Source organism: Chrysoperla carnea, chromosome 1 (assembly GCF_905475395.1).
Source record: "Chrysoperla carnea chromosome 1, inChrCarn1.1, whole genome shotgun sequence".
Lineage (NCBI taxonomy): Eukaryota > Metazoa > Arthropoda > Insecta > Neuroptera > Chrysopidae > Chrysoperla > Chrysoperla carnea.
In genome coordinates this window covers 42,052,708-42,067,500 of record NC_058337.1, presented here as the reverse complement: position 1 = coordinate 42,067,500, position 14,793 = coordinate 42,052,708, and the positions used below count along the sequence as shown (strand labels likewise).

The 14,793-nt window shown below is 29.5% G+C and overlaps 1 protein-coding gene across 1 annotated transcript; it reads right to left on the bottom strand.

The window, feature by feature from the left end:
• Positions 1–21: 21 nt before the first annotated feature.
• Positions 22–11,965, bottom strand: LOC123305077 (homeobox protein 5-like). Its single transcript, XM_044886692.1, has 8 exons — positions 11,123–11,965; positions 8,772–8,925; positions 5,874–6,352; positions 4,380–4,628; positions 2,722–3,238; positions 922–2,344; positions 84–141; positions 22–30 (listed from the first exon to the last, which is right to left on the bottom strand). The coding sequence occupies exons 1-8, from the start codon at positions 11,963–11,965 to the stop codon at positions 22–24; spliced, it is 3,732 nt and encodes a 1,243-aa protein (XP_044742627.1).
• Between the last annotated feature and the right edge of the window lie 2,828 nt (positions 11,966–14,793).

The following is a 14,793-nucleotide window of genomic DNA, read 5'->3' as shown; positions in this document are numbered from 1 at the left end:
TGTTGATTCATATTATTATTTTTATTTGCTCTGTTTTTAGCTGCTTTATTACTTTTATTCATTGTTGTTTTTGTATTATTAACAATTGTTGTTGTTCCACTTGTTTTATTTTGTTGTTGTTGTTTGTTAACAGTTGTATTGCTACAATAGAGTATGATTAGTATTTCATTGATTAATTTTAGGTAGTAAATGTGATAGTAAAACCCAGTTTACTTTGGCCAAAATAAGAAAAACTTATTTTTTTTAGTTTGGTAGGGAACTCTATTTCTTAATAGAAAAAAAGGTAATATGGACAAACATTTTAATATTTTTTTGGCCCACTTAAACTACCAGTTAAGAAACAAAAACGCTAATATTGTCAATGTTTAAAGAACTCTCAGTTCAAATTTGATGAAGTTAGATGAAACACCTAGGCGTTACTCTTCCGCTTAATGGGCAATGCCAATTTTAAAAACAAATAGCACCATATTAAATCTTTCACCACCTTTCTCACAAGTTACCCCGCCTCTTAACACCAGCCTTGTCTTCACTCCGTGAGCAACAAGGCGGTTGTTGGTTTTGTGTCACATTTTGGCCTCAAATGAATTGTGGCCAAATGTATTGTTATTGTCGTATCTTCAGCTCCTGATATCCTAGTTATTAACGGCAGTTTAGCGGACGAAACCAGCTTCACTTAATTTGAATTAAAACTACCTTGAACACCGATAATAAAAGGAAAATATTTTTTTCCCTAATTAGTAGTTTGAGTAGATAAAAAAAGCTACTTAAAATGTACCCCTACAAATTTTCAGTTTATTCCTTTCTAACCAAAAAAGGTTCGTCCACTTACTTATTTAATAAAACCTCAGAAACTTTTTATTTTACATTATCAATGCCACATTTGCCTACCCAAAATTATCTAAAATCGCTTTTTTCACTTACCTTCCTGCCGTACTACCAATAACATTTTGTGGCTGCTGTTGTTGCTGTATTGGCGATTGCAATGGTGTTTGTATGATTTGTTGTTGTTGTATTTGTATCTGTTGTGGTTTTATATGACTAAATTGTTGCTGTTGTTGTTGGGTAATATTGGTTGTAGGACCTCCACCTAAACCAATAATAGTCGTACCAATACTACCACTCGCAGCCGTACCATTTGTAACAACATTATTTAATGGATTTGTTGTATTCGAATTATTATTTATAATAAACGTAGGTCCATTAAATTGTGTTGTTTGTTGCGTTGTTGTCTGTTGTTGTTGCTGTTGATGATGATGATGTTGTGTTCCACCACCACTCGTTGCTTGTGTTTTTAATTGTTCCAATTGTTCATGTGTTAAACTTAACATGAATTGTCCATTTATACCACTTGGTGCCAGCACTAATGGTTCATTAAACAATAACGGTTGTGTTTGTTGCGGTGGTGGGGGTGGAGGAGGTGGTGCTTGTTGTTGTTGTATTATTTGTGGTTGTTGTTGTGGTTGTATTATATTTAATCCAAACAATTGTTGCAACAATAATTGTGATTGAATATCTTGATGTAACGTTGGATCATGTTGTAATAAAATTCGACCATCTTCGGACATTGCTAATTTAAAACCACCAAGTGGTTGTTGCTGTGGTTGAGATTGTTGTTGTTGTTGCGGAGGTGGTGGTGGTTGTGGTTGTGATTGATGTGTTGTTTGTTGTGTTATTTGTGATATTTGTATATTACCAATTTGAGTTGGTATTGTTGTTATATTATTATTTAAATTAATTTGTTGTTGTTGTTGAGATAATAAATTATTATTCATTTGTTTTTGTTGTAATGTAATAACATTACTCTTGTTATTGTTTTGTTGTTGATGTTGTTGTTGTATTGTTGATGTTGTTGTTGTGTTTGTTAATGTTTTCGTTGTTGTTGGTGTTGTTATTGTTGATGTTGTTGCTTGTGATTGTGGTGGTGTAATTGCTGATATTTGTATGCTACCAATTTGTGATGGGAATGTTAACAAATTTGATAATTCATTATTGTTTGTTGTATTTAATGTGAATTGTTGTTGTTGTTGTTCATGTTGTGATTGAAATTGTTGCGGTGATTGTTTTGGTGTACTTATAATTGTTGTTGTTTGTTTGTTATTACTATTGTTATTTGTCTGTTGTTTTATTTGTTGTTGTATAGCATTTATATTGTTGATAATAACACTATTGTTGTTGCTATTATTATTTCCATTGTTATTCGTATTTGTACTTGTTGTTATTGTTGATGTTGTTGTCATTGTTGAAGATGATGGTAAACTTGTTGCATTCATAATATTGGTACTTGTGTTTGTTGTACTGGTTGTATCAACATCTGTATCGTATATATCGTCGTCGTCACCTATACCTGTTATTAAATTAAAAAATAAGCAAATTAGTTACAATTTGTTCATAACAAGGAACATGGTAAAATAAAACAAAATTTTGGTCTCAACTTGTAATTTATCTTATTTAACGTAAGAAATCTTGATCTAAAATTTTCTAAGACGTCTGGAAGAAGCGACAGAAAAGGACATCAAAATGCTTCAAACCGAAGTTTTAAGAGTGATTAGTATGTTTTTAATAAGGATTGGTCATAGATCTTTCGATTGAATGTTGGCACTGCTGAGCGAGTCCTTCAACCTAATTAATAAATTAAGTTTTGGCATATTGACAATCAGGCAGGGCTTGAATTCTTTATGTTACAAAATATAACTCTAGAGATTACAAAATAAAATAATTTACCTGATAATTTCATTAAATTTGCTAAATCAACTTTTGTCTCCTTAATTTTCTTTTTCTTTTTTGGTTTCTTTTTCGGAGCTGTAAAAGACGTTGAACTAGCACCACTATTTGAAGCAGACGTCGTGTTATTCGAATGATTATTATTCGCGGTAACAACTGTAGGTGTAGTCGATGACATAGACGATGACAATGATGTTAATTGTTGTTGTATTGATTGTTCTTGTTCCACCGTCATTGTTGCAGCCGCTGCAGCATTTATAGACATAGTCATTGTGTTATTATTACTTGATAACATTGTTGGTGTTGTATTCGTTGCAACCGCATTTATTATTTGTTGAGCATTTCCAATAATTGTATTTTGTTGTTGTTGTACTTGTTGCTGGTGTTGCTGTTGTTGTAATATCGAATTTGTTAAATGTTGTATGTTTAATTGTTGACCATTCATTGCAATAAATGTTGGTGTTGCTAATTGTTGTATCATACCGTTTGCAGTTAATACACGAACTAATTGCTGCGGCTAGAAGAAATTAATTATTTTAAATTAGTTATTTTCTTTTATGCTGCTGTTCTTCGGCAAACTTTCCAAAAATTTGCAGTAATTTATATGCAGCATATACTTTTACATTGCCTATATAAATTTATTTCATAGTTAAAAGTGTGAGAACTATAAAAATATAACAAAATGAATATGATCACAAGATAAAATCAAATGTTAAAACTCCTTAATGATTCTCGACTTTCCGGTATAATCATTAAGAGAATTAGTGAAGTTTCATAAGAAAAAAAGGAAAATTTTAGGCCAAATAAACATTTTTGTGATTCTTCTTCATAGAATTTACTATCGGTTTTTATTTTCTTAATAGGTAAACTTAAAAATACAAAAAATTGTTACCTCTGTTAATTAGGACCGAATAGTCACGAAAATTCAGTGAATTTGACTAATATACAAAAATTTTCAGAAAAATTTCCTGAATCCGAGAAATCGATCTTTAAGATAATATAGTTTTATCAAAATTGGAGGCAATATAATTGTCATATATTTCTTTAAAATTTTCTTGAGAGGTATCAAATATCACCTATCACCTTTTTGTTTTACTAATTTGATAAAACATGATACATACAGTTTTATACAAAAAATTCAAAAATCAGGCTCAATGTTCGAGTATTTTCTATAGTATCGCCCGAAGTATTATATTTTGGAGAGATTGTTGACGCTATCTCGAGAACTATTCTCTCTCTAGTCGTCAAATGAACTAGTTTTTTGTGTAATTTAATCATATTGAAATTGGTTTAATATCGATTTGCCATTTGAGGGTATTAATTTGTTTATTCCAAAAATAATGTTTCGCGGTTTTTAAGACTGCGTTACCCCACACTCTCTCTGTAAATGAAGTTAGGTTCCTATACAGCTCCTCTTTTATGCAAACAACAATTAAAAACATTAAATGAGAGAGAAATGTGACTTTAGTGATGTAGCTCGCTGCTGACGATTTTTTTTAAAATCTTTTTTATCCTGTGTATTTAAAAAAACTGAGATAAATTTTAAAAAACCAAAAGCTCATTATCAAATTTTCGTAAATGAGGATGACGTCACTATTGTCTTGCATGCACTATTTTGGCCTACATGTAGCATTAAATAAATTGGTAAATAAAATTACCTGTTGTATAGTGGTTTGTCGTGATCCAGCTGGTGATTGCTGTGGTGTATGCTGTAATAATACTGTTTGTTGTTGCTGATGTTGAGAAGAATTACCACCTTGTTGTTGCAATATCAAATTTTGTCGATTGATTTGATGATTATTTGACGTTAATTGTTGTAAAGTTGCACCACCATTGTTATTTGGTGTACTTGGCCGTAATACCAGCTGTATACCTTGTGGTGTATTTTGTTGTACCAATATTGGCATCTGTTAAAACAAAAATATATTGAAAATTGTTATCTTATTTACGAAACCTGTAAAATAAATATATTAGGCAATAAATTAAGTTAGTACATCCCTGACATTGACGCCGTAACAAAAAAAAGCGAACACCCGTTAATCTACCCCATACTAAAAAATAATCATGTCACTCTGACTGGTGGTATTTGAGTTATATACGCACAAACGGGAAAACTAGTAGAGAGACGGGTGAAGAGATAATAGATTAGTTTTAATATTAATTAAAATTTGAAATAAATATTCAGGTAAACTAAGCATAAGATAAAAGCAAAAAAGTCGTCTTAGTTATTACTCATGTTCACCCCGAAAATATCATATTACATTATTGAAGGTCAGCGTGAGGGCCTTATAAATTCCTTTAATAATCTATAGGACAAAATTTATGTGATTTTGGGGACGATATGTCTACATATACAATAAACATATATAGGATGTATCAAAATAAATGGTCAATAATCAAGGGGGTGATAGAATACACCAAAACAATATTTTGGGTATTAGGAACACGTTAATATTACTTGTTGATACTACAATTAAGCTAAACGATTGAAAATCAATATGCAATCAAATTTCGTTGGTATCAATTTCCTAATCTCTCTACATCTTTTTTAGCCCCTGAACCCAAACAGGGATCTTATAAGTTTGACTACTTTGTGTGTGTGTGAAAATTTATATGCAAGTTTCGTTGGTGTCAATTTCCTAATCTTTCTGTCTGTGGCATCGTAGCTCTTAAACGGATGAACCGATTTTTTGTTTCAAGAGCGAGTTTGGGTTTCATACCTGAAACAACTAAAAAAGAGGCGACGATATTTAAAATCGTTTTAGTTTAGAGAAAGCTTTGAGAAAAAAAAACGAATTTGTCGGAGGTATACATTTTTTTTTATGTCGAAATATTATCGTTTTTCGCGGTTTCATTTTCATAGTCTTATCAAATTGAGAAAAGGGTTGAAAATTTGTTTGTGAATTGAGCTAATATCTAGGATGTACTTTTTAATAATGCAAATTCCTTAGTCTCTTTTTGCCCTTTTTCTAGATATTTCATACATTCAATTATATGAAAAAGCATTTATTCCCATTTCAATAAAATTCAACCAAGAAGCATCAATTTAGAGTGAAATATGACCTTAGTGATGGGGCTCTGTTGCTAAATTTTTTAATAAAATTTGAAAAATATAACAAAATATATAATGAAAATTATAAAAATAAACTCACAGAATTTAATACTAATGTTTGTGGTTGTCCTTGAGCACCCTGAGCTTGTAATATTGCTTGATGATTTGTTGGTAACACAATTGGTGTAGCCGTGTTAGCTGTTGTCGTTGCATTATTCGCACTAGCTGGACCACTGGTATTCGTGGTATGATGGTGTGAATGATGGTGATGACTATTCTGTTGTATTTGTATTGTTGTTGTTTGTTGTTGCTGTTGATTTCTAGTTGTTGTTTGTTGATTTCTATTTACAATATTATTACTTGTAATAATATTACTAGTTTGCTGTTGTATTGTTTGATGGGTTTGTTGTTGTTGCTGTTGCTGTTGTTGTTGTTGATTTGATGGTGGTTTTGGTAATATATTTAATGGTTGTTTGATTTTAACTATTGATGTTGCATTTGTTGTTTGTTGAATATGATGGTGATGATGTTGTTGTTGTTGATGTTGCTGTATATGTTGTCCGGAGACTGTTGGGGTTGCTGTACACAAATTTTTATTCAAGTTAATTAATTATATTAGTAAAGATAAAAATTATGATGACGGCTTAATTTTGTACCTCACTTTGTCAAGAATTTGTACCTCACTTTTACCAAAGTGAAGATGAAATATGGACGTTTATAATTCCTAATTAGCCAAAAAGGGAATTTTATAGAATGAACGTCGCATTGTGAATCTTTATAGAGACTCTGTATATAACTCTGTTTCGCAAGGAAGATGACTATAATCTTTAATACTTTTAACTTCAAATTATGTCTAATTTAACAGATTGATTTTTAATGAAGCAAATTCAGTATCAGGCATCTATCCAATAGTGCCGATTTATACAACCATCAACTTTCCTGATTCATACCGATTACACACATACAATTTTCATTAAATAAAATCGTCATTAAAGATAGAAATTTTGACCAAATAACCTTTATTTTTGTATTTTTCTTTACGAAATTTCAATCATTATCTGGAAACCTACGTTTAAAGGTCAAATGATTATTTTTTGGTAACAATTATCCTATTAAACAAAATTGCAATTTTAAAATTTTATTTTGCATTCAGTTTTTTGTAATTTATTCGAATTTAACTTTAAAAGTTGCAAAAATATCCCACAACAAAGAATTGTCTCAGTTTTTATTTTTCTAAAGTATAACTCAAAAGGCATAAAATGGAAATTTAGTTCATTTGATAATTAGACAAATTTATTATATAGACAAATTTATTATAAGAAATTGTCTGAAATCGACCCCAAAAATCACTGTATCCAAAAATCATTCATTGTATAGCAATTCTTACGACATCAACAAAACAAGTCAAATGAACAAGGTTTTTATATTTTTTTGGTCAAAATTATCTTACATACTATGTTTTATCGAAATTGAAGGCAAAAAATTTTCTCGATTTTTTGAAAAAAATCACAAACCACTTCTATCTTTTTTTTTTGGAATTTAAGCAAACTTGGTGTATATAGAGCAATTTTGACCTACAAAATACAAAAATCGAATTCATCATTCGTCAAGTTGAATCATTCACCATTCGTCAAGTTGAATATTTTCTACAGGATTATCTTATTCTTGAAACCCTATTTTGGAAAGGTAACTACTCATCTAATTTTCAAATGAATTTGATTTTTGTTATCATTTTTAACGTACCGATAAAATTTCAAAAATAAGGTATTAGTAAAATTGAAAAAATCATAAAAAGTTTGTTTGTGATATAAATCATTGTCTAGGATTCGCAATATCGAGCAAAAACTGCTAACGAACAATTTAGTGATATCAGTGTTTTCGTCAAGGCATAGCGATATAAAAGGAACGAGTGAATGTCAGTTTTTTGTTCATCTGTTACATTTTCGATCAGTTTTAATATTCTTTCTTTTATTGTGTTTTTGGATAAAGGAGTATCATTGTATCATTTGATTGATTGAATTATATATATTATCGAAATCATCAATATGTGAGGACCCGCACGCTAGCCAGGCTTCCTTTAAAAACTTTCCATCCGATAAGGTTTTTTATACCAAATAGTGGCATTTGCAACCGAGAAACTTGTCGCGCTCGTATGACAATTTTTGTCAACATATATAATCATAGACACCTACTGTTTATTTCTGTTTTTCATTGCATTTGCAGTTAATTCCTTTTGATTTGGTTCGCTTTTTTGACTAACGGATTTGCAATTGTTTCAAAATGCCAATTGTAGTCCAGGATGTAACTACAATGACAAACGAGCACGCGTTCGTTCGTAATATAATACTTCATATTGAACTTTGTGATCCGTGGCGTACCCAAAATATTGTGTCACGTGCCATCAATGACATGCCAATGGTTCGCCATCCCTGGTACTCAGAATTCTTGTAGGATAATTTCCAAATTATTGTAGGATAATTTCCAAAAGTTTTGGATAGTTCCCTATTAATAATATTACCTGATAATTTAACATTTTCGCCGATTTATAGATACTCCGTAGTTAGGTACACAATATCTCAAGGTTAAGTTCAAAAGGAAGAAGAGATTTTTTAAGCAAAAAAACATTAGATTGAAAATATTTCGGAAATGACAACGGCTGATTTTTAGGAGTGATTGATCTACTTTGTACCTTTCTCTTTAAAATTAATAAAAACGATTACTTTATACTCCTCTCTTCAAAATTGTTAGGATCGCTTCATGCTACCTAACAATTTCAATTCTTCTTTGACTTTGGCGCTCATTTAAAACAGAGAACATTCTTACGGTAAAAAAAATATTTTTTTTAAATATTTTAATTTGTTATTCTGGTACAAAAAGCTTTTTTATTATGAATTAAAAAAAATAAAGCCAGGAAAACATTTTAAAGATGGCTCTATTTTTAATTTAATCTTTTAGAATAAAATTTAAATCTAGTATATTATTTGATTTGGAAACTTACCAGCTATGATCGATTGGCGTGTAATAGATTGTATTGGATGATGGTTTTGATATGAGCCAACAATATTATTATTTGATGCTTGTATTATTTGTACAAGTTGATGATTTGGTCCGGATGTCATCACTGCGGTTGGCATTGCAACTTGTTGAAATGTCTAGAAAATAAATAAATAACAAATATTATTATAGATAATCAATACGAAATACTGATCTATAAAACTGATAATAATAATTAACAAGTAAAGATAACAGTTAACAAGGTTAATTTTTAAATACCCTGCATATGATTTTGTATCAATGATATTAATATTGTTAAAATACGCAAAATACGTTTATGCAGACCAATATATGAACTATGAAATACTACATCAAATCATTTTTAATGCGTAAAGCACACTATTTTTCGTCATCGTGATAACAGACAGCGGACAGACGAGCGGAAGAGTGTAATTGACTTGTTAGAAGATTTTATGAACTCATATATGGAAATTTTGTATCTACTGTACCGCAAACGGGTTCTTACCTCTTGGGCCTAGGCTAAAATGCTTGGACCCTTAGCACCTCGGCACAGGATATGGAGACAAGAAGCGATATAAAATAAATTTTATACTATTTTTCAAATTATCACGTTATTGGTTGATATTTATTCAAGGTGTAGTGATAATAACTCATGCAGTGTCGTGAACGCTCTTAGTTTTTACGTGTACGATATTCTGAGCTGTTTAAATACTCAATTTACTTGAAAGAATTTAGATATCTGCTCTGTAGAGTGAGAGGAGTAGTCATTTGCTACGACGATCGGAAAAGGTCTAAGAACATTTTAAGAACAAAAAATGTTACTTTTTTAATGAATCAATCGATTGAAACTTGTTCAATATATACAGGGTGTTTAAACGATTGACTAGGTAAGTTTTTAGCTACTATATACTACCTTTTAATTTTTTTCTGAAATGCAATATATTATAAAATGCATAAAATATAAATGTGTGAATTATTATGCTTAGAGGGATATCAAAAGTTCAACAGCTTAATTTCGTTTTATTTATTTTATTCATAGTTTAGTAAGGCCTTATTTTCAAAAAAGGAGAAAAAATAATGGCTACAAACTTCTTTGATAAAGAATAATCACTTTCCTAATAAAATTAATTTTTTTTTTTTTATAGAAAACGTTATTAAAAACTATTTGACCTTGGAAAGAAAAACTGATGAAAGTGATAGTTCACAGTTGTAGCATTACCCTGCAATAAAATTGACTTTGAAATACATTATTAGATACATTTTCATTTTTGCACATGTCAGTGATATGTGCGAATAGAGAATATAAATTTGTTTTCCACTTCATTTATACGGTTTTAATTTTCGTATCCAATTTATGAGTTAATTAAATATTCGAATTTAAAAATAATTCGATCACCTATTCTAAGATCATCTACCCGCAAATTTTCAAACAGTACGGCGTTTAATCACTCACCTCGATTAAGCGTTCAACCATTCACTCGAAGAGGCCAGATCCAACAAGGGACAGTAGTAAAGGTTAACAGCTCCGAGGCTCCTTTTTTACTGAGAACATCGCCGCTGTAACTGCACAAATCCAAGACGGATGTGTGCAGGCACATAATTTAAACACCAAACACGCAAAGAGTCAGACAATTACCGCATAAGATGGCTCGGTTTAACCGCCTTAGATTGGTGTACTTAACAATCTTCAAAAGAATATCCGACAAGAAATTCAAAATTTATTTTCAAAAGTATTGAAACAAATTTCTAATAAATTTTGTATGATTTTGACTATAAAATCACATTGTCAATTCCTGTATCGTGTGGTACCAAGGAGCCAATCATAAACAGTGTTTTATCACTCGCTTCTCTAGGGCTAAATAAATTGGGGGGGGGGTTTAGTTTATAAGAGGAAAAATCAAAAGTGAAAGTACAAGATTCTATCAAAGCTTAAGGCTTCCAGTATAGGTAGATTCTAAGTTTCGAATCCTAATTCCTTAAGAGCTTTTACAAATGCTAGAAGTTTTTGCATGGATATAAGTTTCACCATCGTCCATAAATGCGGAATGATCCTTCCAAACCAATCTCAACCGAGTACACTTAAATTTAAAGGTGTTAAAAAGGATAAAATTTTCCAAGTTTTCTTAATCTGTAGTACGCTATGTCTCTGGTGCGTTAGTGGTATATAAAAAAATGTATATATATTTTAAGATCTTGAGAGATGTAGCAGTATATTACGTTTGTAAAAACGCACATTTTTACATATATACTTTATGTAAATTCATGCGTTTATTGTGACATAGATTTTACAAGATATTCTTAGAAAAATATTTAAAAAAATAAATAAATACTTACTTGTTGCAATAAAGGTAACGGTTGCGGTGTAGTTGGGCGTAAATGTACGGGAGACGGCGATTGCACCGGTGATTTTAACGTTGATTGTACACTACTAATGTTAGACGAAGGGCTCAATATTTGATTTGAATATGGCGAATGTATCGATTGATTCGACAACGGACTTGGATTTGTTGAATATGTTGTGTTTATTGAGTTCGGTGTTGTTGACTGTTGTTTATTTATAACCCCAGCACCACCTGTTGTCTGTATTATTGTTGATTGTTGATGATGCGATTGCTGTGCAGCAATAATATTAGCAGCTGCAGCCGCAGCCGCTGCACTCATTGTTATATTTTTACCACCATTATTTGATTGTTGATTATGATGAAAATTTGTAAACGCATTCGTAGCAACATTTTGTGGGAAATTCGAAATTAAACTTAAATTATTTGAACCAATCATTGTTGCATTCGTGTTAAATATTTGGTATGGGCTTTGACATGGGCTTGGGTGATGTATTGGACTGGCTTGTTGTTGTTTTGTTGTAGCACCCCCAGCTCCAGTTGTTTGTACACCACCCACCCCACCCATACCATTATTATTACTATTATTTGTTGATAATGGACGGCTTGTTGCTGATAATAAATTATTTTGACTCAACACAATATTTTGTGGATTTGAATGATTCAAGATGATATTTTGTGAATTTTGCATAATATTTGTTTGATTTAATATTAAATTTTGTGTATTTTGTGTTTGATTTACAATGATATTACCGCGATTAATTAAATTCTGTTGATTTAATACAATGTTTTGTTGATTTGTTGCATTTAAATTCATATTTGTTGAATTACCTGACATCTTTAATACATCTATTAAAATAATTTTGTATTAAAAATATTCGAGGTATCCAATGTTTAAAACACGCGATACCCCACAACACAATTTGTTTTAATAAAATTTTCATTTAAAAACAAATAAATCGAATTTTTTAATTTGACTTTTTAAATATATAAACAAAACTGTATTCGATAATTATATTAGTCTATCGAATTAACGTTTTATTTATAATAATAAGAGTGCATTTAAGAGTAAAAATCACTTTTCATACACTGATTTTAACAGTTTTATACACAACTTGTCTCTTAAAAATACAGTTAATTTGAATTTTAAGTAATATTTTTATCCATATTCAAATAAACCCATGTTTGTATCATATATAATATTAAACAAAACATACGATTCGAACATTTTTAATATATTTTTATTAAAATTTAATAATTATTTAATTAAAATCTAGTTGACACTAGCACATATAATTTGTTTAAATTCACCACCAAATCACTTAATCACCACGTTTTGTAAACGTAAATACTTCATATTTTGGATACGTCTTTGAAATTTCTTCAAATTTATATTTTCAAATAATTCCAATTGGCTGTCGATTCGTATTCTTATGTTTGCATTCATCTGTTTATCCAAAACATCTGAAAATTGAAACAAAAACATGTAAGACACATGATACAATTTTTGTATTATATATGTTAATACGTTTGTCTCGTATATGTATATATGTGTTAATATGTTATATTATATTTAAATAATTAATATTTGTAAATAAACAATTAAATTAATTAATTATACATAAAAATTAAAATTAACATACAAACCAACATAAAAAGTTATGTAAAATAATGTTATTTAAATGTTTTTTAGATGTTATGTTATAAGGTATAGAAAATATAGACATTGATGTAAGAAATTTGTTGAAAATGATAATAGAACACACATTATTTAACATAAAACATAATTCAATCTAAATAATTTAATAACAATTGTTCATAATTTTCTAAATAATACACATTTTTATAAAATATATACAAAAATCCTACCATTTTTTTATAAAAGTTTATTTAACACATTTGACACAAAGTAAACAGATAGCATATTAAGCATTACGACGGCCATTGGCACCTTGGGGTGTGCGCATAAACACAATAAACGAATACACACATGTGCACACTCTATGTTACTATTATGGTACTACAAAAATAATACTTACTTATGGCGGAATAAGTAGTAAATTTCATCGAGAATATATTGTACACTTACATCATATATTGTCATCTTTATCTCTCGTGCTGAATACATGTATGTTTATGTCTGATACATACGTTTATTATCATTTTATTTAAAAACGTATACACACAATTGTGTGATCATTTGTCGTAGTATTTGTATTTATGTGTATCGACATTTATATAGGTATAAACAAAAGTACCAACCGTAATATTTTATCAATCTTTAGTTATAAATATTATTAGCGCAATGTTACCATCAACAAGCAAATATTTGTAATAATTATTGTTCTTTGTAGTAATCATAGACTTAAATATGTGTTAATAGATCATACATTTCTTATTTCTTTTATTTACTACTAGTTGATGCATGTGACTTTGTCTTACTTTTAACACTGCCTCTTGGCGCCGAAATATTTTCCAGCCTTCCTTCTTAATAGATTCTCTTTTTTAATCGGTTCTTCAACTTGTGGAATATTATCATTATTATAATAATCAAAAAATCAAAATGAATATAAAGAATGAATAGACAAACAATACTATACAATAACCAAACTTTGCGTCTCGTTCTTACTTTTATATATAACACACAATACTATTGTAGCTTCTTTGATGTATAATACATACAGAATAGACTCATAATAAAAAAAAAACCATTTTTTATTTAAACTAAAATACAGAATGTAAATTGATAACTTCGTAATTATCTTCATACATAACGTGTATATAAGAATAGAAATTTTCTGAAATAATTTCAACATGGAAATGCTGTTCCATGAATGTTCATCAGCGTGTTGGAGTGCATTTTTAAAACATATGCATGATATTGAAATAAATTTGTGATATGTTCTTACTACCATCTATATTTTTACAGCAAGTCGATGGTTTGTACAGAGCAATAAGAAAATTATTATGCTAGTTCAGTGAAAACTGAAATAATTCCATGAGGGATGTGGCTAATCAAGTCGTAATAACTTAATAAAACTATCAGTTATTTTTATCATCCTTTCACAGCTATTCGCGCAGACTACATATATCAAAAATAATAAAGATTTTGCATTTTTACTCTCATTCTCAGATAGGTAACCAAATTGCTGCTTAATTAAGTTAATTGAGCAGGTAAAAAATAAAAATGCAGTAGCAAAATTTTGCATACCGCTAACAATATCGAATATATAAATTTAGAGTCTCTTGATCTCTGTTAATATTTTTATAATAAGCAAAGTAGTTGACAAACAATGTTTACCTGAACATCGTTTACAAAATAATATATGAATAGACCAGTTCTCTAAGTCTAATATTGACCCAGATATTTGGATTTAAGAGGGAAACATAAAATGTTTATAGGATCATTTTTACTTTTAAGTGTATGCTTAATACACAGTAATTATAAGCTTTTCTTTTAGAAAACTTCTGCCTATACCTTCTTTACGTCGAATATATATTAAGTTATACAAAATAAAGTTTATTATAAAATTGAAATTAAAAAAATATCGATCAATAAATATAATAATTAATATGTCACGGAAAGTTATTCGTCTGGGGCTCTCTATTTTTTTTCACTTCCGACTTTTTTTTTCGATTAAATTTTCTATTTAAAAATAATTTTAA